Genomic DNA, 26,459 nt, shown 5'->3' with positions numbered 1-26,459 from the left:
CCTGGTGTATGAATTGTGTTGCACTACAAGATTAAGTCTAAACACACTTGTTTGAACYAGAGTTTCAATGCTGCAGCAGAAGAGGCATTGCGGGTTTGAAAACCCAGCAGGGAGAGCAGTGTTGGATGGGTCTTAATTTGCTATTATCTAGCGCTTGCTAACAGCATCATCCCAAATGAACACTGCTTATATACTGGGACACACCACAGAGTATTAGCAGTCAAGAAAGACTCTGATAGTGTAAAAGCTGTGCATTATTCAGATAGCGAGGACCAGGCATTGGAAGCAATGCTTGTGTAAAGTGTCCTTTGTCAATGCAGAGTCAGCCAAGCAGTTCCTACGCTTATGACAATGGCCAATAGCAGAAGCTGAATTGACACTAAAAAAAAGTGTCTTTCTTATGCCTAAATGATCTCCCCATGGACATTTAAAACTCATCAAATTGGGGCGGGGGAGGGTGTGTGTGTGCAGATCAGCCTAGGACCAGGGGGGCATAGTAGGCATTTCTGCAGACTTGGAGCCTAATTCGCATTAGGTACTTTTCAGACACAGCTGAAGGTCTAAGCTTTGGTCATTGTATTTAAGTCATGAGGAGAAAATTATAGAAAATCTCTCCATGAACCCTTTCCCCTTTCCATCTTGCTCAACACTGTCACATGTATTACCCTCTCGAGGAATAACATTATACTTCTAACAAAACTGAAGGATGTTTATCACTCATCTCCTGCAGCAAACATGGAAATTGCATAATTAATGCCATGTTACAAGGCTGGTTCTTCACCTTCAGGCAACCTTGGACATCTCTACATTTTCACTTTATTTTTGGCCATTCTGCACACAAATATTTCATTCTGTGCATGATTTTCTTCCAATCTGGATTAAAGAATTTCATAACTTGTTTTGGCTACCTGAGATGGTTCAAAAGCTATTCAAAACAGCAAGAATCTCAGAAACAAAGCTCTATTCTGACCATCTAGCCTTCCTGTGGCACAAACTTCTCACAGCTACAGGCTTTTCTGCTTTCAGGTTTCTTTGCTTTCCTTTCATATGTCTGGAGAGGTTCATGTTTTCGATCAGGAGGAGCTGGTAGGAGTTTTATCCTTCCACACATTAAATAGTTCACTGTTCTTGGCCATCGGATAATCAGCAATAACCCACATCCAAGAAACTGGAGAGACATCTACTTTCCTCTCTCTGAGGTCRTATGGTCTGTACTTGACCCTCTAGAATCTCTGCAAAATGCAACAGGTTTGAAAAGATCCTTGCAAATGTCTCTCATAGATTCAGTTCTTTATACTGGCTTCCCCCAACCACTAGGTTTTCTCTACCAGTGGCTTCATTTGTCCTTTTCTAGATCACAAAAACACATACCAGTTCTCCTACCTTTCCCCTGTCACTGACCCTGACTCACTACTATGCATTATTTTGCTTGTAGGCCACTGTAAAACTGGAGCAATGCAGCAGAGGCTTGGGGCCTACAGTGTTAAATAGAAAGGCACATTTATCTGGAGCAGAATTAGACTCAGTTTGCTGACTAATTTAGTCAAGTAAGAGATCCAGCACATAGTACTGCAAGGTTTGTTGAAGTATGATGTTGTTGAACATTATGAAATTAAAATACCATCCAGTGGCTAATCTAGTACATAGCTTCTTCCATGTCTGACTGCTGTCTACTCCAAAGAGAGGAYAGCAAAGGGCTGGACAGGCATGCTGAACTAAAARGATTGTTTTGAGTTGTATTTTGAGTCTTTTGCAGCTGCCAGTGTTTTATCATTGTGACCAATTCAGCTTTCCAAGGTTACTACGTTGTGCACTCTGGATAGTCATCTGTTAAAAATGCTAAAACATTCTGAAAAATGGTCATTAATCTTGAAATTGTCAGACAAATTATTTTCAATGAGCCCTGATGGCTCATGTGCTGGAAGCCTGGGAGGACGTTTGAATTAAGTTTAATCAATAGGTACATATGGTATTGGATGCATCCAGGTAATTTGTCATCCAGTAACTTGGAATGAATGAATGAATACTTTTTTGAGGGAGTCACAGTAGTGACACTAATGAATATACAAAACCCAGCAGTACTAGGAAGGGCTGCTCAACATTGCAGCCTCAGAACTATTTTTGAATAGGATTTTCAACTAAAATATCTTCTTTTTCCTCCAAACCCTCTGCTTTCAGCAGAACCTTGTCGGCTCTTAAATCAAAAAGGAGGAACTTTTTTGGCTGAGAGAGAAAATATTTCATCTGGACAAGCTGAGCTGATGTCTCACCCCGCAGCCCTACTCTCCCCTAGGGGCCATGCTCCATGTCTGTTTCTATCACTCAGAGTGCACCACAAATGCAGAAGGCCAGTGATACACCACTGTACTTCAGAAGTAGCCATAGCTTTTCCACACTTCTCAACTTTACCATGTGTTGAATGGGGAGAAGAGTTATCAGCTACATTGTGATGTTCTGAGATTTTGGAGGTGAGGGGGGTTGGATTCTCCTCTTAAGATCCCTTATTAGAAGGAACTATTGACTCCAAAGCACTATTACTTAGCAATCGATACAAATTGTGCAGTGCATTTTGTTCAGACTCTCTGTCTCTGTTTCACTTGCAAATAATGCAGTTTCCCCCCTGTTATCAGTCAGTTTCTGCTTTGTTCTTTGTGTTCTCCAGATCCCTTCTGATGGCAACTGTTAAACAGGAAAATTCTAATCATCTTCATTTTAGCACAGTCCTGGTTTACTGGTGCTAGAAGACCTAATGTATTTCACGTTTCTTGGAAGATCAAAGTTATTTTTCTTTATACCATGTTTGATCATGTAGTGGGCCCATTCAACCCAGACTTGCCCTGAAAGCTACAGTATGGCCGCTATGAAAGACTATTCTAAAACTATTGGTAATCTGTTGCTTCCAGCAAGCCAGAGGATGAAGACATAGGTTAAGCCATTATACTATTACATATCTTGAAAGCTGATCATTTTGGGACCAGATAGGGTATATTAAAGGCAGACAGGAGGAATTTTGCAGATTGAAGTGATTGAGTTTTTTCCTGTTCTATTCTAATTATAAATAATTTCTCTCCACTCATCCTGTCATCTATGAGTGAGCACAATCTCCTAATATTTGTCCTTCTCATTACACTTTTCTCTTTGTCACAGTTCTGAGGTGCTTGGGGATACCTGCAAGAGTCATTACCAACTATTCTTCTGCCCATGATAACAATGCCAATTTACAGTTAGATTTATTTCTGGATGAAGAAGGGAAAGTGGACACCAAAACTACAAAAGACTCCATCTGGTGAGTTTTCCTAGTTTTCCTGTGTCAGATTACTTTTCAAATAATCCATTTAAAAATAATCCAGTTCAGCTGAAAACAAAAAAAGCCAAGGTATCATACAAGTTACTGAAATACTATCATCAGATTTATAAACTTAACCCCCCCTAGGAAGCAAGAAATAGACTCTATATATTATTTTGCAGAAGACAGTTCTGTAACTTTCTCCTCAAACTTTTACAGTCTCCTGTCTGGCATGAGAAGAGTAGCACATATATTGATTTCATGCTCTGTTCAGCAGAAATTATGTGTGGGTTATTGGGCTTCAAGCCTCTCCTCCTCAGGGTGAARTATTGAATGTGACCTCTGTACCTGACCTCCCATATTTAGGAGATACTTGTCCTATTCAGTGTTAATATGCCTGATTTGTGTCAATAATACCTTCACCTCATCAGCATACCTGCTCATCAGCATGTTTCATTAACAACTTAATCTCTAGAAGTCTTTATATTAAAACGGAAATAAATCCATTCTGTGGATGACTGAACCTGTTGCTGTAACCTGTGATTTCTGTAACCTGTTACCAAAGGGGAAGGAGTCAAACTTTAGAGTCTATGTGAGTTTCTAAGAAAAACAGCTAGGTTAATTTAAATTTTTTGAAACCTGAATCACAGAATCACAGAATAGTTTAGGTGGGAGGAGGCCTCTGGAGATTCTCCTGTCCAATCCCCTTGATCAAAGTAGGGTTGACTAGAGCAGATTGCTCAGGGTTGTGTCTAATCAGATTTTGAATATCTCTGGGGATGAAGACTACACAGCCTCTCTGGGCAACCTGTTTCAGCATTTGACCACTCTCACAATAAAGAAGTTTTTTTCTTATGTTTAAATGGAATTTCCTGTATTTCAATACGTGCCATTGTCTCTTGTCCTGTCACTGGGAACCACTGAGCAAAGCCTGACTCTGTCTTCTTTACCTCCACCATCAGGTATTTATACACATGGATAAGATCTCCCCTGAGCCTTTTCTTTTCCAGGCTTAACAATCCCAGCTCTGTCAGCCTCTCCTCAAATGACAGATGCTCCACTCCCTTCATCATCTCTGTGGCCCTTTGCTGGACTCACTCCAGTAAGTCCATGTCTCCTGTACTGGGGAGCCCAGAACTGGACACAGCACTCCAGATTTGAGCTCACCAGGGCTAAGCAGAGGGTAAAGACCACTTCCCTCCACCTGCTGGTGATGCCCTTCCTAATGTAGCCCAAGAGGCTGTTGGCCTTCTTTGCCACCAAGGCCCATTGTTGTCTCATGGTCAACTTCTTGTCCACCAGGATCCCCAGGTCCTTCTCTCCAAAGCTGTTTTCCAGCTGGTTGGCCCCCAGCCCATACTGGTGCATGGGGATATTCCTCTGCAGGGGCAGAACTTGACATTTCCCTTTATTGAACTTCATAAAGTTCCTCTCTGCCCATTTCTCCAGCCTGTTGCCATCCCTCTGAATGGCAGCACTACCCTCTGGTGTATCAGCCACTCCTCCCAGTTTTCCATTATCTGAAAACTTGCTGAGGGTGCACTCTGTCCCAACATCCAGGTCTTTAATGAAGAAGTTAAATAGCTTTGGCCCCGGTATTGACCCTTGGGGTACACCACTACTGACTGGCCTCCAGCTGGACCATGCCACTGATCACAACCTTTAGAGTCCTGCAGTTTAGGCAGTTTTCAGTCCACCTCACTGTCTGCTTAGCTTGTCCATTCTTCATCAGTTTGCTGATAAGGTCATATGGGAGATGGTATTAAAGATGAACAACATCCACTGCTTTTAGTAGAAAAAAACAAGCTGAAGAAGACATCAAGTACCTCAGCCTTTTCCATGTCCTTTGTCAGCTGGTTCCCTGCCCCATTCAACAGCAGGCCCACATTATACCTGATCTTCCTTTTGCAGCTGATAGACATGTTGAAGCCTTTCTTGTTGCCCCTCTCATGCCTCACCATACTCAACTCCAGATGAGCTTTCGCTTTCCTAACCCCATCCCTGCATGCTGGAGTCTCTATATTCCTCTGGAGTCATCTGTCACTGCTTCCACCTCTTTTACACTTTCTTTTTATGTTTGAGATTAGTCAGGAGCTCCTTGTTCATCCATGCAGGCCTCATGCCACTTTTGCTTGATTTCCTGCTTGTTGGGATGGACCCTTCTTGATCTTGGAGAAAGGTGATAAACTAACCAGCTTTTCTGAGCCCCTCTTCTCTCCAGGACCATATCCCATGGGATTCTTCCAAGCAGGTCCCTGAATGTGCCAAAGCCTGCTCTTCCAAAATCCAGGGYTGTGGTCCTAGTATTTGCCTTGTTCCCTCCTCTCAGGATCCTTGGGGGTTCCCAGCTTGCTAAGCTGCATCTGGTCTATGTGACATCAGAACAACAGCATAGCTCCATGGGGCTGATCCATCTGTGGCTCAGATGTAAAGAAACAATCACTCTGCAGAAACCACCTCTGCTTATCACTGATGTGAAACACAATTTAACTAATGGATGCCTCATTGTTCAGACCATGTATGCCCAGTAATGGATCACTGCAGTACTTCAGACTTTTCACTGTCTCATCATTTCTTCCCTTCCCCTTCACCTAACCTGATCCAGGAAACAGGTCTTACCCACTTTTGGCATTTTGTTTTACTTTCCCACTTCTCCATTTCCCAGCTATTTCCCAATGCTTCTCAATTCAATCCTGTATTTTTCTGTTTGTCTGGGGCAGGGACAGATTCCCAAATGGTCCTTGCTCCACTGAAATCCATATGCAACTTCACATCAGCTGAAGAACTGGCATCTCACCCTCCCATGCTATGTTCACTTTTCTTTGGCTTGATTACTTTTTCAAGTCTCTTGTTCATCCTTTTATCCTCCTGGTGTATTTATTAGTACATGGTGCACATAACCCTTTGGGCATAAGTTAATATATCATACACCTCTTTTCATTTCTCCTCTGTGTCCTTTTTCAACATTTCTCTGTAACACTCCACAGTAGTCCACATGCAGACCTTAACTGACTTGTGTCTTAACCTTGACTTTATTTTTAATGCTGCTTTCCTTTCTATTTTTTTAAGAGGACAAGTTCAAGGTATTTATAATGATTTTTTAAATGTATTTCTCACTTTTGTTTATAATTTCCTGCAAACTGGATGCAGAGCTCTTTTTCTTTATTAATATATCATTTCTATTGCCTTGAACTGCTGGAGCTGTTCAGTCTTCAGATTTCAAATACCCTCAGACTTCAGGGATACTTGGAGCCAGGATTTTTAGTCCAATCAATCTCTGAGTGTGGGGCTCCCTCTGAATGCTATCTGACATTTATTTATTTTTATTAAAGAGCATTTTCTCCCTCAGGGTAGGAAACAATAACAACAACAAAACACATATACAAAATTACACAGACTTTGCAAAAGTTATTTTTATAAAGCTGGCTGGATTTGGGCCCATCAGTACTGGCTCTGTCCCCTTACTTTGTCCTCCTTGTCTTTCTTACTGATGATATAAAATACTTAAGGAATATTTCTCTTGGATGGAAATTAAGACTAGCTCCTACTGTGAGGGCTGAGCAGACCGACGTCAGTAACTCAGCAGAAGCTTGCTTGAAGTCAGCAGGCCCCAGGTGGGTTCATCCATGTCCAGGCCTGCAGAGCAAGCCCTTCTRAGCCCTCTGCCCTCCCATTCGCTTCCAACTCACATTTCTCCTAATGTTATCAGTGTCTCTCTCAATCCCAATGCCCAAGCTCATTAGCTAATGAAAGGGCAGCAGCTGGTTCCAGCATGTGCCTGTCTCATAAGCAATATGAAATACCCTTCTTAAATTGTCTTCCAGGCATAAACCCCACCTGGTCATCTTTTATTAATTTACCCATCACTTTGTTTAGTCTGTTCGTAATTATCTCTGTAAATATTTAATGGTCGCTACATTGATCGGTATCGCCATTCTTGCTTTCCTTAATGTCTCAGGCTTGCTGTAGAATACAAGAACTACACAATTCAGGTTAACAAATTATGGCTACGGAGCCAGGTCCTCAGCTGTGCTCACTTCTATCAGAGAGAAGTTTCTGCTACATTTTGGAGAGGGAAATGATCCTCTCATTCTCCTCTCCCTAAAGCCCACATAGAACAATCCATATCTTTCTTCCCATTCGCATACAATATCTCCCCATCTGTTAGGCATATTTATTATTTGCATGGCATCTAAAGAAATACCCATCCCATTGCACCCAACACCGTACAAATATAAACCAGGAAGAAAGGCCCTGTCCCCCAGAGTGAATATAGAAAAATAAGATATTGCATTATCTAATTACAGGATTGAAGCAAAGCTGTCATTTTTGCCATTGTTATCCCCCCTTAATTTTATCATCCTTCACTCTTGCCTGCTCTTCAGGTTGCTCTTCTGCAGAACACAAAGCCAATGACACATCTGAGTTTGATTCAAAGTGAACCAGTGAGCGCTTCAGGGCAGGGATTGTCTCTCTCACATGTTGGCATAACAACTTTCAAAAACCCACCTGCCATAAAGTGCATCCCAATTCTCTGGTAGCCCTCAGCAAAGCTCTGYGAGCATGATTCAGCATCGACTACTCTCAGCAGCATAAAAAATTCTCTGAGTGTGCGTCATTTTCCTTGAATAATTCCTTTTCTGCAGTGCTGCTTCATTAACTCGCCTAACTGACAAGCTTTTCCCTGATCCGAGCTTTCATTTCCACTTTGAAATGTCTTGTTAGACAAGCCTCAAATCCTTCTGACTGCTCCACGACTGGTTTTCACCTATTATTAATGAAATGGTCAGAGTTTAACAATCCCCATTTTGGTTGTTAATATCATTGCATGTACTAGGGCTGTATCAGTGGCTTACACAGATGTAATTTTATTCACATCTGCTGCGGGATATATATAATTTGCAAGCAAAATTGCCCTTTTCTCTACTCCTTCCTTCGATTCTCTTTTGCAGTAATGAAATTTAAACACTTTGCTGACTTTGCTGCGAGACCCTCTTCTTAGATGATCTTTCTTCCTTGTTTATGCTTTCCCTTGAGTGCTGATAATATTTCAAGAAGAGTTACAAGATCCATCTTTTCTGCTTATCTCAGAAATGCTCTGAAAAATTCTGGGCAGTTTGTAAATGAGATGACCCTGAAGTGTTTTTTTTTTTCTTTTTCCAGAGCATCCAGCCAGGTGAGGGCATTGCAAGCCTGAGTGCATAGGTTAACCACTCAGATAAATACACCTTTCAGCATACTGTTCTGGGTCCCAAAGGCAGCACTTGGCCCACGGTGGTCTTAGGGTGGGTTTCATGGAAAGTTGTATATTCTAGGAGATCTGACCTCCTCATTGGTATGGGAGACTGGAAAGCCTTTGTAAGGAATCTGCAATGAGGATATTTTTATAAAGCTTATGGAGGGTCATTTCATCAATCAGTATGTGCCTCTTTTAATAGAAACCAGGTAAGCATGTTTGTTTTGAGACATGAAAACAAGGTACCAAAGGTGCCAAAGCTTCAGTTGTACTAGGTGTGAAGCAGACCAATCTTCAATGGCTTGAAAAAGATTCAAAGCTTGCCTCAGTGGGTACATTGAGTTTGAGGTGTTCTCCACTGATAGAAAAGACTGTGGCCCTCTCACCACATACCCCTTTTAGGGACATGGCTGGCTTAAGAGGGATTTTGTATCTCTTCATGTACCCCAACAATCTCCAAGCACTGGAAGCTCTTCTCAGAGACATTTGCTTCATCGCACAGCAGAGGAATCATAAAGCTTCCTCAACTTGCAATCAAGGAACTACAATGAAGGATTTGGGCCTTCAGGTTTTAACAGAAATGAAACTGTTGGATCTGAAAGCCTATTCTTTACAAAGAAGAGACTTCTTCACCCCTAAATTGGCAAATGTGGTTATTGAAACAATAGTGGTCCATAAAGACACAGGTTTGTTTTATTTTTTTTTGCTACATTCCAAGAATTTAATTTTATGGTCTCATCTCCTGATAAGGAACTATCATTGTTGGAATGAAGCTTGGATGTCCAGACCTGATCTTCCTGTTGGTTTTGGAGGATGGCAGGTTGTTGATGGGACACCCCAAGAAACTAGCGACGGTAACATTGCTTGATGCTCCTTATCTCTCTTTCCAATGCTTTGGTTCTTTTTGGCAAATGAAGAGTTGATGATAGGTGAGCTAGGGCCAGTACATGGCCTGTGACAACCTCTTGTATGAGATAACCACATTGACCTTTGTGGGGGGGGCCTTCTCCTGAGTTGTTCTGAGATATAAAATAGATCTGTCCTTATTATGCCACTGATCATGAGGCATGAACACAAAATTCTGCATGAGGAGGGCCCTGTTAGGTGAAGAAGAGATGTAGTCTCCTTGCCAAAAGACAGCTTGCATATTTTTTAGAGAACCTGTGCATGAGCCTGATCAAAGGATTTGTCTTCCATTATATGTCAGCCAGGTTTTGGAGCCCTCATTAAACTGCCTGGGCAGGCTCCAGACAAGAGAGAAATAGTGAAAATCCACTCCTGTTTCTTCCCAGTCCTTAGTTTTCCAGTTCTTAAAGGACGGTTTTAGCAGATTTGCAGTAAGATGTTTCTATATCCATGGTCAAAATGAGCCCTCCCAAAATGATCAGTTTTAACCAAAACCAGCTTTAACTGCATATCAAGCACTTGAGGCTTACACCAGAATTTGCAGTGTCGTTAGGTACCAAACTGTTAGGTAGCTTCAGACCTGAGGCTGTGTGGTTTAGCAGGCTGTCAATGGAAATGAAACTTTTAACTTCTTGGTCAAGAATTCCTATAAACTATTGAAAGGGCTCACCAAAACCCAAGATTTTTTTTTTTTTCTGTGAGAAAGTATAACATTTTTATATATTTTTAATTACAAAAATTAGTCATTCTCTTACTTTTCCTCTCTTCTCCCCACAGGTATGTACAGATGTGGCCCAGCTTCAGTTCAAGCCATTAAACATGGTCACATTTGCTTCCAGTTTGATGCTCCTTTTGTCTTTGCTGAGGTACATACCTGAAAAATTTTAGTGCGTTGAATGACATCAGTGGGAATATAGGTGAAACAGAAGAAAGGGCTCCACTGCAATTTATGGACTGCAGTGTTATTTCCTGTATACACTATGTCAGAGACAAATCTTATAATCRTATTGTGATGTGCAGGCCAGTAGGCGTGATAGAGGTTCCTCTAGTCTCTGCTCACCAGTGTAATCAGCAGGAAAAGCTGTTCTGCATCATATCAAGCTTCAGGCTCTATATCCTTCCCAGATTTCAGCTATGCTGGCAGCAGAGTCACTACCTGTAGCTGCTTAACTTCACCCCTTGTTGGCTGTTACTTCCTTCTCAGGCTTGCCAGTTAAACTGGTCACATTAGGTCCCTTGCTTGTTTCAGTCAAAATGGATGGGGTGATTTTAAAGAGGTCTTTGCTCACTGCATTCATTTTGGCTGCAGTGGGTCAGGAAGTGCTGATGTGAGCAATTTAACTGACAGATCTCAGAGAGAAAGACCTCCACAAGAAGGGAGAGGGCCAAGCCTGGGGTTGTTAACCTCTTGCACCACCAGAGCTGGTGTGCCCAGAATTGCAGCAGGTGTGGAACAAGTCTCTCTCAAATTGAACTGTATATAGCTTAGGACAGAAGAGACAAAAAACAGATATKTACTCTATGAAGCATTCCCCTCTGTATGACATGAAGCTCTTTGATGCAAGGAATGTATAAATATGCTCCCCAAGTCTGAACAATATTTCTCCTGCCTGCCCATGTTTGCACTGGCTTTGTGTTCTGAACTTGAAAATAGCAAAATGTATCTAGTTCTTATTTTAGCATATGCCTAATTTTAAACATGGGATTTCAATGGGAGAAATTAGTGGGACTTTGAGTTGAGATATCATTGTTTCCAGGGGAGATACACTGGCTTTCCTTCCACTCTCTCCCTCCTCTTAACTCAGTCCTTTTTTATTTAATTTTATAGGTAAATAGTGATATTGTTTACTCAAGAATGGAAAAAAGTGGAGCCCAAGTGATTGAAAAAATTGATATGACCCACATTGGGAAGTTGATTGTGACCAAGGAAATTGGTGGTGATGGAATGATGGACATCACTGAGGAGTACAAGTTCCAAGAAGGTAACCCAAAGTGGTGTGGAGACCTCACTGAGGTAGATTTACCACAAACAGATCCTACACTGTGTATTTACAGACTTCTGGCACTGAAGGAGCTGCATGAAAAGCTTCCAAAGTGCCCTCTGAAACTCTATTTCTAACTCCACCCAAAAACACTGCAGAACACAAGCTTTGTTTGCTACTCAGAAATGCTTCAGACTGAATGAACTATAGTGAAAACAAAGGGTAGTCATGCAGTAACTTGAAGCATTCAAAACAGTTATAGGCTCTCTAAACAGCTGTTTAGGCATTTCTTACTTAGGTCTGAGGCACAGAAGGCCAGATGTTCAGAGTAAATCATTGTAGTTCCACTAACATCAATGAAACTATGTCAGTTTGCCTGATATGGCTTGAATCTTTAAAAGCAACTCACTTGGAAGTTGTGAAGTTCTCCTAATGCTTAAGTTTATCACAGGAAACTTCACTATCCTCATCTGTTCATTTCAACTACCTTGTGGTAGTGCACCCTTGTGACTGATGACTGGGCTAGTGCAGTGTTCCTGTTTCACTTTTAATATGATTTTTATTCATTTCTAGGCTCAGACGAGGAGAGACTGGCTCTTGAGACTGCTGTGATGTATGGTGTTAAAAAGCAAATTACACAAGATACTGTGTATCATCCACAGACGGATGTTGACATGGACTTCCAAGTGCAAAAGGCAATCCTTGGCAGTGACTTCAAAGTCACTATAACTTTCAAGAACAAAAGCCACAACTATTACAGTGCTACTACATACTTGTCAGGAAACATAGTGTTTTATACAGGAGTCATGAAGAGTGAATTCAAGAAACACACTTTCAGTGTGACACTGGAACCGTCCTCATGTAAGACTGGAATATTTGTTTCCAAACCTGCTAGCTTTTCTTCTCTGTGTCATTAACCATCACCAAAGTTTCTGTGCATGGTAGATCCAATTCTAGTAATTAGGGATAGGATACTCTATTGGGTATCAGGGGGCCCTGCTTCCAGTTCTGGCCCTGCTACCAATGTCATTTAAAGCTGAGGCTGTTTTCTTCAGGCTGCTTCTTGCTGTATAATGCTTTCTTACATGGACCTGCATGTTTGGGAACTGTTAATTATTCTCATTTAGCACACAAGAAAGAGAAGGGGCACAGTTAATAAGCTGCAAGGTATCATYTTTCATACTTTTAATCTCCTTGCGGTAGCTCAGGAAGGGAAGAAAAAGTTCTAGTTCCACAGGTGCAATTTACAGGGACAGAAAGGGATGAATGTCTTGACCTACTTGGAAGAACCTGACAAAGGAGAGGCTCAGAGTGGTTCCAGATACACAGTTGGCTTTGGAGGCCTGGGTAGTTCAGGGTTCATACATTTTATAGTGATCTAAAATGTTCATCTGCAACTGGAATGTGCTGCTATCTACAGCAAAGGTGTTTTGTCAGCTGGGCACACACCATTAAGGTGAGTTATCTTTACAGATGTAGCATTTGCTTTTCCTAGTGCCCTATGGACTGCAGTGGGGAGATCCGGCCTCCCTCTTCTCATGAGAAAAACAGTTCCCTGCAGCCTAGCACACATGGCTGAAAGCTGGATTTTGCACTGCTCAGAATAGCAAAAGGGGATATTCTTCTATTTTATTTTGAATGTAACCAAGCTGTTTTCTATCATCCATGGCAGTCCCTTTCAGGAGGCCTTCAGTATGTGTCAGGGACCTGCTGGTGTCAAAGGTGCTACAGAGTAGACTGGTTGCAGAGCCCTGGCATCTCCCAGCAACAGGTGACTGCCAAAAACTTGTTTCCCTGACAAGCCTGGCCTCTTGGATCAGAGCCTCCAGCTCAGCAAAAATGATAAAAATACGCTTTTAAGGAGTCAAGGCCTTCCCTCCTGGCTAAGTCAGAGGATCCTCCACTTGAGTTCCCCACTGAGCAAGTCAGGAGCATGATTTTGCCTTCTTGATGCTGCTACAGGGCAAAAGCAATCTCTGCTGAGTACAGAGGGGGCTGCAGGACTTTGGGATACCAGAGGATGTGTCCCCCAGATCTGCATCTGGTTCCAGGTCACAACCTCCCTGGCTGACCTCTGAACTTTCTCACTTGTCAGGGAAGGGGTGCAAGCTGAGGGGTGTTAGCCAGATGCTAGCAGAAGAAAAAGCAGGGGCATGCCCATGAGGTGCTGGGGGCTCACTGATCCGTTTCCCCTCAGGRAGCGTAGGTTTTGCTTTCTGGATAGCAGCATCTTGCAGCTCCCTCAGAGGGACCTGACCTATCTCAGGGGCAGCATCTTGCTTCTGTGAGAGGCCTTTGCCTGTAGCTGCTGGCTCCCTCCAAACTGAGAGCTCAGGGAGAGCTCCTGAACCTCACAGGGGTTGGGTCTTGCTCCTGTGAGAGACAGGGGTTTGTAGCCCACGGCTTCTGCTGTGTTCCCAGCTCAGGAGGCAATGTGAGCCCTCTCTCCTCAAAGAGGCCAGCTTTTGTCCCAGCCTCTGTGGAATCGCAGTTCCCACTGTGTCTGGAAACAACTCCTCAGCTTTCTCCTTCACTTTGAGCACTGTCTGAGACCGTATATTTTTCTTTGGAGATGATTAATCTCCATGAAGTAGGAGTCCACTTATGGGGAGCTACAGATGAAGGTTAATAAAAATTCTGCCTCCAGTCTACAGCAAAGCCTCGACAGCTGCTCGTTGGTTCTTTCTGACTCTCCTGACTCATTTGAGAGGAGTCTGGAAATGGGCTGTCTCTGGCTTACACTGAGTTGTTCCAATTCATCCTATCAAAAAGTAGTGTTATTTTATTGGCTTGCATCAGTTGTTATTTGATCTAAAATGCTGCAAAACTTTTGGAAACTTGGTTAGGCAGAGTAAAAAGTTCAATTTCAGCTGCTTGGTCTAAATACTGTACCACTTTCTTCCTATGCTTATATGATAGTGGGAGAATCCAGTCACATTTTAGGAGATGTGCAAATATCCACTACACCTTCTGTCTGTGTTCTGTGCTTAGTTCCAGGGGTTACATCTACTCTTGCACTAAAGGTCTGTGTAAGGTAGTATCACTTAACAGGCAGCTTCTGCAATGCTTTGAGGTTCACCTATCTCCGCTGTGCAARGGTTGAAATGAATAGGTGAGGTTTTAAGTCTCATTGAACCACATCATTCTTTTTTTCTGAGTTCAGTAAATGGTTTGAAAAAAATCTTCCTGAAACTGTGCTGGAAACTCTAAATTATAGTGATGAAATGTAAAGGAACACAAACAGGAAAGGTGAACATCAGAGCACAAAGTATGATCTTTTTTGCATGTGTACCAAAAGTGTGTCCCCATTGCTACACCCAGCAAAAGTGATGTGTTTTAAGGTATTACCACCTTTCAAGGTGGAAATGACTGCTCGTAGCTAAGCTACAGTGATTGACTTTCTGTGCACATCATCCTATGATAGGACAAAACAAAACATGCAAGTTATGCCATATCTGAAAGTGATACGTAAAACCTGAATATGAATTCTTTTGCCTTTGCCTTGGAAAGGAGTGTGCATGCAATCAGGAATTGTGCCTTAGGAGATGGGCAGTGCGAAGAGAGGCAGTGTGATCATTTACAACTGTGTGAGAATACTCTGTCGAGGGTGTGGTGGTAGGATACCTTCTCAGGAACTCAAGCAGCATTTGCAGGCTTAGTTCATGGCAGGAAGTGTGTGTATATATATATATCTGGAGGTAACAAATATTACAATATAATAAAGATGTGTCAAAGGCATTCTTCCAGACCATGCTATTGAAGGAATGAAGCAAACTAAGTTTTCAAACAGGAACCAAATGCATGATTTTCAGAATAATGATTAAAGGAATTGTGTGGGTTGAAAACATCTTTGAGGATTTGAATAGCTTAAACCTTCTAGTGCCTTCAAAGGTGCTCTCACATCTGCTCAGTTATATTTAGTTTTCTCTATTTTTTTGAAAGGCTGTAAGGCAGCTCTGTATTGTGTCTCCCTTGGCTTTCCCAGGTGCACTAAGTGGTACTGGCAACTTACCAGCACAGCCAGTGCTACAGAAACGGAAGTCAATTATTCTTTTTTTCCTGTAGTGATTAAATTTAAACAGAAAAGTTCTTCTTTCTTTCCACTGTAAAGTAAATTTCACATAGAATGCAACTTATTTATTTATTTATTTATTTTCTTTGCAAAGATGAAGAATACCTTGCCTCATTTATAATTTATGATTTGGGGCATTATGGGAAATTCTTTTACAAGTGATACAGAGTGAGGGGAAGGGAAGGGGAGCATATCAAGTAAATTTAAGGCTGGCCTGGTAAATCCAGGTCACGTGATCACCAAGGGAATAGCTTTGAAACCAAATCAAGGAACTGGTTTTGATGTGAGTGTATCAAAAGAGTGAAAAGGGGTGAATATGATTTACCCAACTGAGTTCAATTATCTCAGTGTGTACAGTGTATGTCACAAATACAATACAAATAATGGATAGCAGTAATAATCAATCATAGTTAACAGATGGGAGATCTTGATATGTTTACTAGGGTTATAATGAATGTTTATTGAGGCAAGAGCTTCAGATCTATATGTTCTTCCTGGTCACTTAGTTAGCAGGTCTGCCTCTGTACATCACATTCTCACACCATTGTTGYGCTGGGAATTGCAATTCAATATGGTTAAAATTAATGATTTCCTGCATCTCAACTGTCTAGCCAAGGGGGACTTGTTCCTTCCAATAATTATCATCAGGGAGCACATGAAAGCTCTCTCGAGGGCATGCTGGAGACAGGAGAACCTGCCTGCCAAATTTTGCAGGCAATAGGGCAGAGGCGGATACCCAGCAGTGCCAGCCCTGCCCTGGAGAGCAGGCGATCTTCCAGGTAGCTGGCATGGACTCACACCTCGAAACGGCTGCTCTGGCAGCATCCCTGATGGCATCCCTCTGCAGGGAAGAGAGGCAGAGAAAGCACACCAGTGAAGTAAATAAGCAAACATTTACAAGCAAGATATTCAAAGGCTTGTTTGGACCCTTGTGCCTAACAGATATTTATTGCCATGCTTACTTATTTTGTGGTAGTGCCTAGGAACCTTAAACAACAACCTTTGCCCACTGTGATAGGCGCTGGACAGAGGCTATACACAGAAACAGCCCTTGCCCCAGGGAGCTCACAGCCTGAATGAAAAGAGGACAAAATAAGAGGAGGAACTGCGAGGTGAAGAAAAAAAATAGTTTGGCAAAGTCATCCTTTGGTGTCTGGCCACCTTTTTCAGTTCACTCATGTAACTGCTGCCTGCAGAGGTAGTCATGAGGGAAGGAATAATTAGCCTTTAGATTGCTTCAGACACCTTTTTTCTTTTTTGTTTCTCCCATCAGCTAGTACTTTTGATGTCGTGATCAAATCAAGCGAGTACCTGAGTGAGCTGCTGGACCAAGCCTCCTTTCATTTCTTTGTCACGGCACGGATCAACGAAACCGGAAAGATTCTGGCCATGCAGAAAGCTACAGTACTGGAAATTCCCACGCTGCATATCAAGGTACTTCGGGGACGTGGTAGAGGTGGGGGCCACAGCCATGCTGTACACAGACTGGCCTCTATGAGGCTGCCACATTGTCTTCTGGGACAGATATGCACGTGCATGTGTGTGTGTTAGACCTTCGGTCTTATAGACCTTGGAACTTATAATTAGTGGCCAGCCGAAGTGTGTGAGGATGTATATGTATGTTATATATTGTACTGAGTATCCCTATATTAAAAGACTGAGGCTGACAGCATCACCTGTAGTAGGAAGCTAAATGATCAATATGGAGAAGGAGGGGAAAAGATGCGAGAAAGCTGGAGAAACTTACAGGGTAAAAGAAATTATGTCACTCAAGTCTTTGACTACTTCAAAAGTCTATTATGTGTAAAGCAACGCAGTGCAGAGACTTCTCGCTGAAGAATGAAGGGCGTTACTGTTACGGTGAAATTGCTTGGAAAGCTCCTACAGGTTTTGTGAAAAGTTCCTCCAAGCTTGGACAGGCAACATCTGTCTGGGACAATGCTTTACTGCCACTCAGTGAATGTGCTTTCAGTGCAGTTTCATGAAGGTTCAAGCATTTCTGCAGGTGGTGGCATCGTATCTATGAAAATGTGAAAGCATAGTGAGTCTGATAGGACAAGGATTCTATGTTGCATGGCAAAGACTTTAAAAATTCAGGACTGAGACTTGGGCATCCAGATAAAATACCTCATTTTCAAAAGTGCTGAGCCTTCATCTGCTTTGAATGATGTCACTTGGATCTGCTTTTTTCACAATACTAAAAAAAAACAAGAACACCTGTTCAGGAAGTTTTATATAATCATGAATGAAGCATCCTAAAATTCAGGATCTTGGAATAAATCTAGGTTTATAGATCTCCCCCACACACACCCCCACCATGTATTTATTTGAACCAATGCTCAGGTTTCCATATAATAATATATGTAGTAATCTGAAACAGCAACCTTCTGCAGAAAAAGTTTTTAAAAAATGTAGATCAAAACTACCATGAATCTTGCAAAAAATTCCACTTGATTTCTTGGACTACAGAAATGTCACTATGGTCTAATTCGATTTTTGGCATTTTCAAATAAAAGTTTTTTGTTTTACTGAGCTTTCTAGAGAGAAGGTAAACAAGATAAATAAACTCTGCTTCAAACGCCTATCTTCAATAACCAAATTTTAAAAATATAGAGTTCTTTCAAGTCAATACTTGAATAGAACATCTTATACAAAATCCCCAATTTCAGTTTCAAAATAGTTTATCATCCCTGCTGTTATGAAGAAAGGAGGCTTAGTGTATGGGATAGATTGTTGTCCAATAACCATGTCTTCTAGTAGAATTGAGTTTGTGTTTTCTCTGCTTCTTGGCGATGTGTAAAAATAGCCTGAAATTTTAATAGTTGCGTTTTTTAAGCATGTGTGTGTGTGCAGGTGTATATACATTTGTATTTATATAAGGAACTCAGTTTTCTTTGAAATCTGGGAAACCTCATTTCTCTTCTTTTCTTGTCCAACTTCTTCCCTGAATTTGATGGGCAGACTGGAGTTCTTAATCTGAAAGTAAGGGAGAAGAATGAAAAATGTATTTCCTCTCATGTCTTTGGATATTCCTTTGATCTTTCTCTGTTGCTCTAAGGTAATCAGAGTTAACAGTCGAGAAAATTACATCTTATTCTAATGTAGCTTGAGACCAGGTTACAAAAAACACAGATCATGTTCTCAGTTGCACGTGTGGGAATTCAGGATGCTTTTCAATTGCAACCTGTAACAGTGATCTTCAAATATCTAAACACATAATTGAAATCAAGAGTCCATAAGGCCTCTAACTGGGCTAGGGCTTCTGAAAATGCCATTGATGTCTATTTGCAAATTCAGGTGGCTAAATGCTATTGAAAACGTAGCTGTGAGTGTCTCATCCTTTACTCCAGTCAATATATTGGTATTTGGCTCAGAGAGATCCCTAAGACCAGTGTCTTTGTAGCTTTTTGCAACTGTCAGGCTCCTTAAAAATTTGCAGTAGTGCTGCAGACCCCAGCATAATACTTTAAACTTATTGATAAGATACTTGTTTTTCTTAGTCACCTTTCTCAAATCCCTTTGAAGTAGTCCATGGCTCAGCTGGGCTGTGCCAGCCAGAAGTTGAAAATCTCTGCGTGTTTCTTTCATTCTGTAAGAAATTTTGTGTTCCTAGGGGAAAAAAAGTTCTTGCATTTGTTCTTTGTTTAAAACACAAAAGTTTAGAGATGTTTTCTGGGCAGCTGTATTGCTGATACTTATCTGAAGGGACAGACAGATCCCTTCATCTGTGTACTGTAATATATGTGGATGTCAGTGTGATCTCTGTTCATTAGTCACGCAGTTTTATATTTGCCAGTGTACAATGTATAGCTTTATTCTGTGTAGGGGTTTTGGAGGACAACTGGCTATCAGGTTTACCTAGCATGAATGCGCAGTCAGAATCCCTTTGGAGCGTGAAAGATGATCATAAGGTGGTGGGAAGACAGGCACAGCACCTCTGAGATGTGCAAGCAGCAAAACCCAGCATTTCTAGTTCTAGTATTAAGATGTGACCCTCTCTTTTGGAGCTCTGCATCTTGAACAGGCTGTGCATGTCAGTGCTGGCAGGGAGCCTGGAGAGGGGGAATGAATCAGGGAGAAAGACCCCACTCAAGCTGGTCTCTCCCTCATTTGGGCACTCCAGGACTGTGCAGGCAGATTTCCATCTTTTCTATGGAAATGAGGACCTGCCTCATGATCTGCCACATGGCTTGAGAGAACTGCATGGACAGGAACACAGGCAGAAGCAGAGCCTATGGGCATCCAACAACCTTCTTCTGACTAGACTTTCTCTGCCTTGTGTTGTTCTGCTACATGCTCCAGTCCTCCTCCTTCCCCTCTTCTTCCTTGCAAGTACTGTGTATTTAATCCTACAGATTTCACTGTGGGCCATTTTATTATTATCAGCTGGTGGAGCTTTGTCCTTTCCTCATTTTGCAGACTCAAGGCGAGACGGTAGCTGGTAGAGAAATGTCTGTGATTGTGGAATTCACCAACCCTCTGAAACAAACCCTGGAGAACGTCACACTCCGCCTCGAGGGACCCAGCGTGCTGAGGACAATGAAAAAGGACTTCAGGTAGGGAAGGAAGCAGAGCTAACTGAGAGGTTGTCCCCTTCTTGCTCACAGGGGGCAGCTCATGAGAGACACTTAACTAATGTAGTGCTGAATAATTCAGACACTCTCTCCTTACTTTAAAATTCAATACACGGAGAAACTACAGGTCTCAACAGACAGAAGGAGTCAGGCTGTCCCTCACAGTGCAAAGAGAGACTATGAGAACGTTTCATCCATTCAGTATTCGTGCTGGAGAAAGGGGCAGTGGTTGTGATTAGCTGCTAACACAACTGGAGTTTTCTTTTTCACAGTATTACATTATTTTTATTGCTTGACAATAGCACTTATGAGCTGCTATCATAGAAAGAAAGATAGATTTATTCTGCACACGGAGTGTTTACTGCCATGTGCTCATTATGCGCAAATCAAGTCCTGTGCAGCTTTTCTAGAAAGGCTTTTCTCCACTCATGTTAATCATGACAGTGCAATACATTCAGATACCTCAGATAATCTTTGCAAGCTTATGTCAAGACACAAAATCATTTGGGACCTAGATAACCTGGCTCTTTAAGTGTCTGATGCAACAGATCATGTCAGATAGCCACAGCCGGTGYGCAAGCACAGAGCTCCCCTCTGGTAGCGTCACTTACCAGGTCTGCCCGAATACAGAGGAGCATGTAGGGAGCAAGGTGATCCCAAGCCTGAGAAAAAGGAAAGCCCTTCAGCAGTCTTTGCTGTTCTAGGAGTTGCACTTAATGCTGGCACAGCGATATCTGTATGATAAGCGGGTAGTTTTCTAGACCCTCTTTCCATTTAGAGTTCAGTGTTATATGTGGTAAGCAATAAACCGGGGGTAGGACAGAAACATACCCTGCAGTTACTGCTGTGACAAGAACTTGCAATAGAGACTCCCAAGGTTGAGTTGCTGTGGACACGTATTGATGATACTGTTGCTATTCCAGCACGGAGCTTGGTATTAGCCAGTTCCTGGATATATAGCTGGGATTCTTAGAAGATTTTGCAGCCATTCCTGAGCCTTGGGCAGCTGAGGTGATGTTATCTATCATTACCTGGGCTTATGGTTCCCAGGTGTGTGCAAAAGAAGTCTGAAAAATTGCCTGTGCTTCAGTAGCTGCATAAATTGTCAGCATTATCTGCAGCCGGTAGGGAAGGTCTGAGTCTGATTGTATCTGGGCCAGAGGAAAAAAAGATCAAAACCAGGCTCCAGATTGGAGCCAGACAGAAAAATGACTGTGAAAGGGCATCACACTGCGTTTGCTTTGTGCACGTGATACGTCACAGACACTGCTGAACATGACTCAGCACAACCCTTGCTCATTGCAGAAGTCCCAGTATTAGTCCTCAGTACTGCACAGCCGTGCCAGACTCCCCTGGTGTTTTGCAGCTTTCTTGTTCCAAAAGCTGCTGTCGGCTCTTCTCACCTTCAAGGAAGCAAGAGTTGTCAGGTGCATCAAAGGCATAGGAGTTACGGAGAAACGTGACTCATGGAATGGACGTCACTTTTCTTCAAGTCACCATGTTTCCCCCTTCACAATAGTGCCCTTGGTGTGATTTAAAATGGAAATGGATTGGCTTAGTCATTTTAAGATTTTTGACTTAACTTCTCTGAGATAAATGAAGACTGCAGATTATACTCGCAGTGGACAGAGCAGGGGGCAGTTGTAGTTTATTTAAATAAAAATCACATTTGCCTCCATGCATTCAGAGTGATAAATGGCTTCTGTGTGGTGATGGCTCAGCATGTTACGCAGAGCCATTCATCACTAAATTCTCTCCCAGGCAAATCAGATTAAGGTGGCTTTGCAAAAAGAATTAAACCTATTCTTGGCTTTCCCCCTCCTTCCATTGCCTCCCTGTCCATCGGGAACCGTCACACATGGGATGTGTCTTTTGCAATTGTTTGTAGGGACAAGACTTTAGAATTATCTGTATTTTTAAGGTGGCTTTTCTGTATCACATGGGCGACTCCGTAAAACAGGCATGAGTGATCCAGCAGATACAACATTATTCTGGGAATGAAGTGACTTAGAGGTTTCTGCCTTGACCATTCACAAGGGCCCTATAGTGACATTTAGTTATTAGCCTGAAACAGATGAAGAGCATGACATATGGAAAAGCCTTTGGCAGACGCAATCCCTATACAGAGCATAGTCTTTGCATGACACGTGAGAATTAACCAGGCAGCGATGGATATCATTAAAAGGATTTTAGCCAAGCATGCACTCACACTAGCACATAAGTCACTTTGGGTGTTCCTGCATATCCAGCTAGTATTACTGTTTGTAGCAAGAAGCAAGTTAGGACAGTAGAGAAACAGGAAAAGGTGGGTTTTATATCCCAGCACAGCTCTTGACTTCCTACATGTACATATATCCCATCTATCAATTAGTGATGAATATGCTGCTCTCTCTCTCAAACTGGAGCACCATGAGAATGCAGTCCGCAAACCTTCATTCCTAGGCAATCTGACCCCAGATGCTTCAGAATGTAGGCTAAGCCTTGCTGTACAAGAGACCTGTACAATATCTTCCTCACTTTCCATACAGATCATCCCTTGCAGATCATTCCCATAAACTCTAAATTAAAAAAAGTATTTAACCTTGTGAAGCAATTGAGGTAATTGCTTTATCATGCTACCATTTTAGTGGGCATTCGATGGTGCAGGCTAGCTGAGGGGAACAGCATATCTCTCATTACAAACAAAGATAAAAAGAGGGAAGGCACTTGCTGGAAGCAGTCTGCATACACTCACACTAAAAATGTGAGCTTCCTCTTGTTCTTGTTCTTTTCTAAAACAAGATACATGCCTCAGGGTACCTATGACTGTATATGCAAAGCACAGTGCAGTGCCATACAGAGATACTTAAGCTGGACTCTAAGGAGCTAGAATGCTGCTCCTTTTGGCAGGTTAAATTAGCCTGGGCAGACTTTCACTAAAATAATTATGCAGGTGGGAGGAACCAAAACTAGATAATTTCCAGCGAATTAAGGTTTCTCTGTCTTGTGGCAAATTGTGCTAAGCCTGGGCAGTCGTTTCTGTCTTGACCCTAGCAGAGGACATGACATCTGAGAGCCAAATCCTGTCAGATGAGAATTGGCAACAGTGACTAAAGTTTACAGTAACTTTGCTCTCCATTTTTTCAGGTGTTTACAGATTACCGTAACCATGTGATGCTGATAAGAACACTGGCTCACTTCATAATCCTCTTACTTAATGCTGAGGAAAGAACCTTCATTTTTATAAATAGCTCCCCACTATGCTACCTCCTCCGTTGATTCCCTTCCTGACATCCCCCAAATATGATCAATCAATCAATATCAGTCTTCAAAATCTGCACACGAAAGGTAGTGAAAACACTGAGAAAACACAGAAACCCAATACTTGAGGCTCTCTGTGCATCTTAATTGTAGCAAAAATTGAAAATCAAGAGCAGTGCAGAATACAGGCAGTTTATACTATGAGTTATCAAGAGTCATAGATTATGTAAAAGAGTAACTGTTAGCAGCAGGACTCCCAAGAATATTTTGGCTTATTTGCATGAGCATGAAGAAGTCAACTCTGAAGTGGTCAGCGAGGAGATGTCTTGATATTACAATTGTGGCAGAGTGGCTCAGGGTAGAAGGGGGCGGAGAGGCTCATTTCCTTGTCAGCACTGCACCTGGCTGGCACTTCTGAGCAAGGGTTTACTTAACCATTTAAGGAATCACCAGCAAGCTATGGGATAATACACTGGTAAAATGGAATTAAAAAGTAAAAAGTTATGTTATCCATAAAGATCATCCTGAAAGTGATAGTGAGAGGAAGTGACAGGCAGCAGAGGAAACCTGATTCATTTTAGAAATTTAAAATTAGCCTAGAGGAAAGTCTAGAAAAGGCTTTGACAGAGTCAGTTCTGCGAGGACTAGAAGATGGAGGGAATAATTTATAGGACACTTACCAGGCTGAGTGAAACATAAAAAAAACTGAGATGTGTTATACTGTCCATCTTCAGTTTCTCCAGTTCTGGGTCAGGCTGAGAACACTGGCTGACTTATATTGTTACTCTCCTTTTTCCCTGCAGGCAAATCCCAGCAAATTCTACGTTGATCTGGGAAGTAAAATGCACCCCAAAACGACCAGGGTTACGAAAGTTGATTGCAAGCTTGAATTGTGATGCTTTGAGGCATGTGTATGGTGAGCTGAATGTTCAGATTCAGAAACTATGAACAAAGGTGCTGTCTTCATCCTTTAATTAGCTGTGTTTCAAAATATCAAGTAAGATGGAAAAAAAGAGATAGGTGGAAATTTTATTATTTTGATTATCCTCATGCCTACTGAAATGTGATAAAGAAAACTAACTGGTAACACTGGGGGGAGGCTGGAAAATGCATCTGGATCGTGAATGATTCAAAATTAGGTACAAGTAATTAAAGGCAATTCTAAGTCATATTATTCCTACAGTTCACTTGTATTTATGGCCCTTTGCTTTAGCGCTGGGAGGGAATCTGAAAGGCTCCATTCTCTAAAGTAGTCTGAACTTTAGTTTTAATTAAGGTCTGATATTTCACTGAAAAGAAAAAAAAAAAAGAAGAAGAAACCAATGTTATAAATTCTTAGAGTGAATTATACAACCTTACAGTAGATCATTCAGGCTGCAATTAAAAACATGTATTTCTAGCTAAAGGGACTGCTTTATCTTACAGTGTTAGAATTTTCCAGTTCATGGAGATCTCACTTTGCTGGAAGCATCTCTCAGGATTTGTTATCTCCAGAATATTCCCAGCTCTCTGTTCCCACTCGCCACTTCAATATGCTTTCTCTCTGCTCTTTCATGTGTGTCTGCACCCACACGTACTCCTTTATTTCATCCCCTCATCCCACTGTGTATGAGGCTGTTAATATGCTGTTCCTCTCTTTTGCTTGATGAAAATCCAGAGTTTTTCATGCCCCTGCTCAGAGTTCATGGCACCAAACTTGCATTTTCTGGTCACAGCCTGTTGTGGACTGGAGGTTAGTGGGGCAGGCTGGGATTCTTCTCCTCCCAGCTCCACAATCCTAACAAATATCTTGCACTGGCACTGCCATTTAGGGGATAAATCTAGATTTAGCAACTCAGAAAGTGCCCCTGGAAAAAATCAGATTGTGTTATGTGTGAACAACTCCCAGGAGGACAGAAGCTCAACTGGATAGGAAAAAACATGTACCCTGCGAATCAGAAACTCCAAAAGCTGGATCTGCTTCCTGTCTCGCTTGGAGCATATTCATCTGTAAGGTGCAAAGGGGCTGCCCAAGGCCTTGTTTTTCTCCAGAGGCCCCTCTGGCCCAGAGCTGTTCTGGATATATGGCTTCTATTAGTCTTCCATGCAGGGTCCTCCTCCATCCTGAGGCATGCACACAATTATGCGGGGCATTTTTCATTTTTCATCTCTCCTGAAATTCTTCCCAGGATCTTTTTCTACGTGAGGCAAAGATGCGTGTGCTACATTCACATGTCCAGCTGCAGTGACCACCCACCAGCCATGGTGTGTAAGAGCATAACCCATAGTAACGAACAGCACAGGTGAGCTAACTGAACTTCCAAAGAAGCTAAGAACCTCATGCTCATTAAATGCTGCAACTATATTGTGCAACATATGTCCAGGTCATTCTGTGGTCTTATTAGTGAGAGAGCAAGGGTGATGACTTGTCTTCTGCTCCCCTTTTTGCCATGCACTGCCTCCTGAATAACCTGTGGCCAGTTGTTAAGTAAGCCAAGAGAGGGGAGAAATGCAGGCTGCTCTTTTGCTTGCGCATGTGGAATAAAGTAGAGATTCGCACCACCTCACAATCTGGAGCCAGGAATACCAGGCAGTTTTTCTGCAGGGCTTTCACTTCAGACATGGGCACACACTTGTTTTGTACAGCTTATGTGACCCATTAGAAACTCTGCAATAACAAAATCTCACGAAGAAGTCCTCTGGGACATGTGGGACTGAACAGCCTGTGCTGCACAATGACAACCTCTGTTAAGTGCTTATGCAGTTCTACTAAAGTCTGTATCTTCTAATAAGATTATCCATATTTTGCTCTTGCATATAAACTTGCTTTCCATTCTAGATTTTTAGTAGCTACAGTGTAATAGGAATTTAAAATAAAGCATATCTGATTGCGCTTATAGCTTGTGGTCTGTGTTTTGATCAATCACTACTTYTGCGTGATAGCACTATAGACACCAGTTGCTGCATCTCTTAATTGTAAGAGTAAGTTAAAAAGTTTGCTTCTGAGCCATGCTGATAAAGGTGACTTTTGGGTGCTGGGGAGCAAACACGATCTTTATTTTTAAAATAATGATATTTCTGTTTTCGGTTTAACTATTTTAGCCTTTGTTTTTCGTTCTGTTTTAACAATTGACTACCTAATGCACTGGAGAAGGTGATGATTTCCAGAGCATATGACAGTGCC

At 42.0% G+C, this 26,459-nt stretch overlaps 1 protein-coding gene across 1 annotated transcript in view; it reads left to right on the top strand.

Moving 5' to 3' along the window:
* The window catches only part of F13A1 (coagulation factor XIII A chain), a 61,127-nt gene extending 34,953 nt beyond the window's left edge, over window positions 1-26,174 (top strand). The window contains exons 8-15 of the mRNA XM_026082861.1: window positions 3,148-3,286; window positions 9,273-9,376; window positions 10,206-10,294; window positions 11,257-11,410; window positions 11,984-12,271; window positions 16,756-16,916; window positions 19,902-20,038; window positions 24,100-26,174. Of these exons, the coding sequence (XP_025938646.1) occupies window positions 3,148-3,286; window positions 9,273-9,376; window positions 10,206-10,294; window positions 11,257-11,410; window positions 11,984-12,271; window positions 16,756-16,916; window positions 19,902-20,038; window positions 24,100-24,244 (1,217 nt within the window). The 3' untranslated portion in view covers window positions 24,245-26,174. The remainder of the gene's footprint in view (window positions 1-3,147; window positions 3,287-9,272; window positions 9,377-10,205; window positions 10,295-11,256; window positions 11,411-11,983; window positions 12,272-16,755; window positions 16,917-19,901; window positions 20,039-24,099) is intronic.
* The last annotated feature ends 285 nt before the right edge of the window (window positions 26,175-26,459 follow it).

Source organism: Apteryx rowi, unplaced genomic scaffold (assembly GCF_003343035.1).
Source record: "Apteryx rowi isolate R43461 unplaced genomic scaffold, aptRow1 scaffold_596, whole genome shotgun sequence".
Classification (NCBI taxonomy): domain Eukaryota; kingdom Metazoa; phylum Chordata; class Aves; order Apterygiformes; family Apterygidae; genus Apteryx; species Apteryx rowi.
This window is presented reverse-complemented; position numbering and strand designations above follow the sequence as displayed.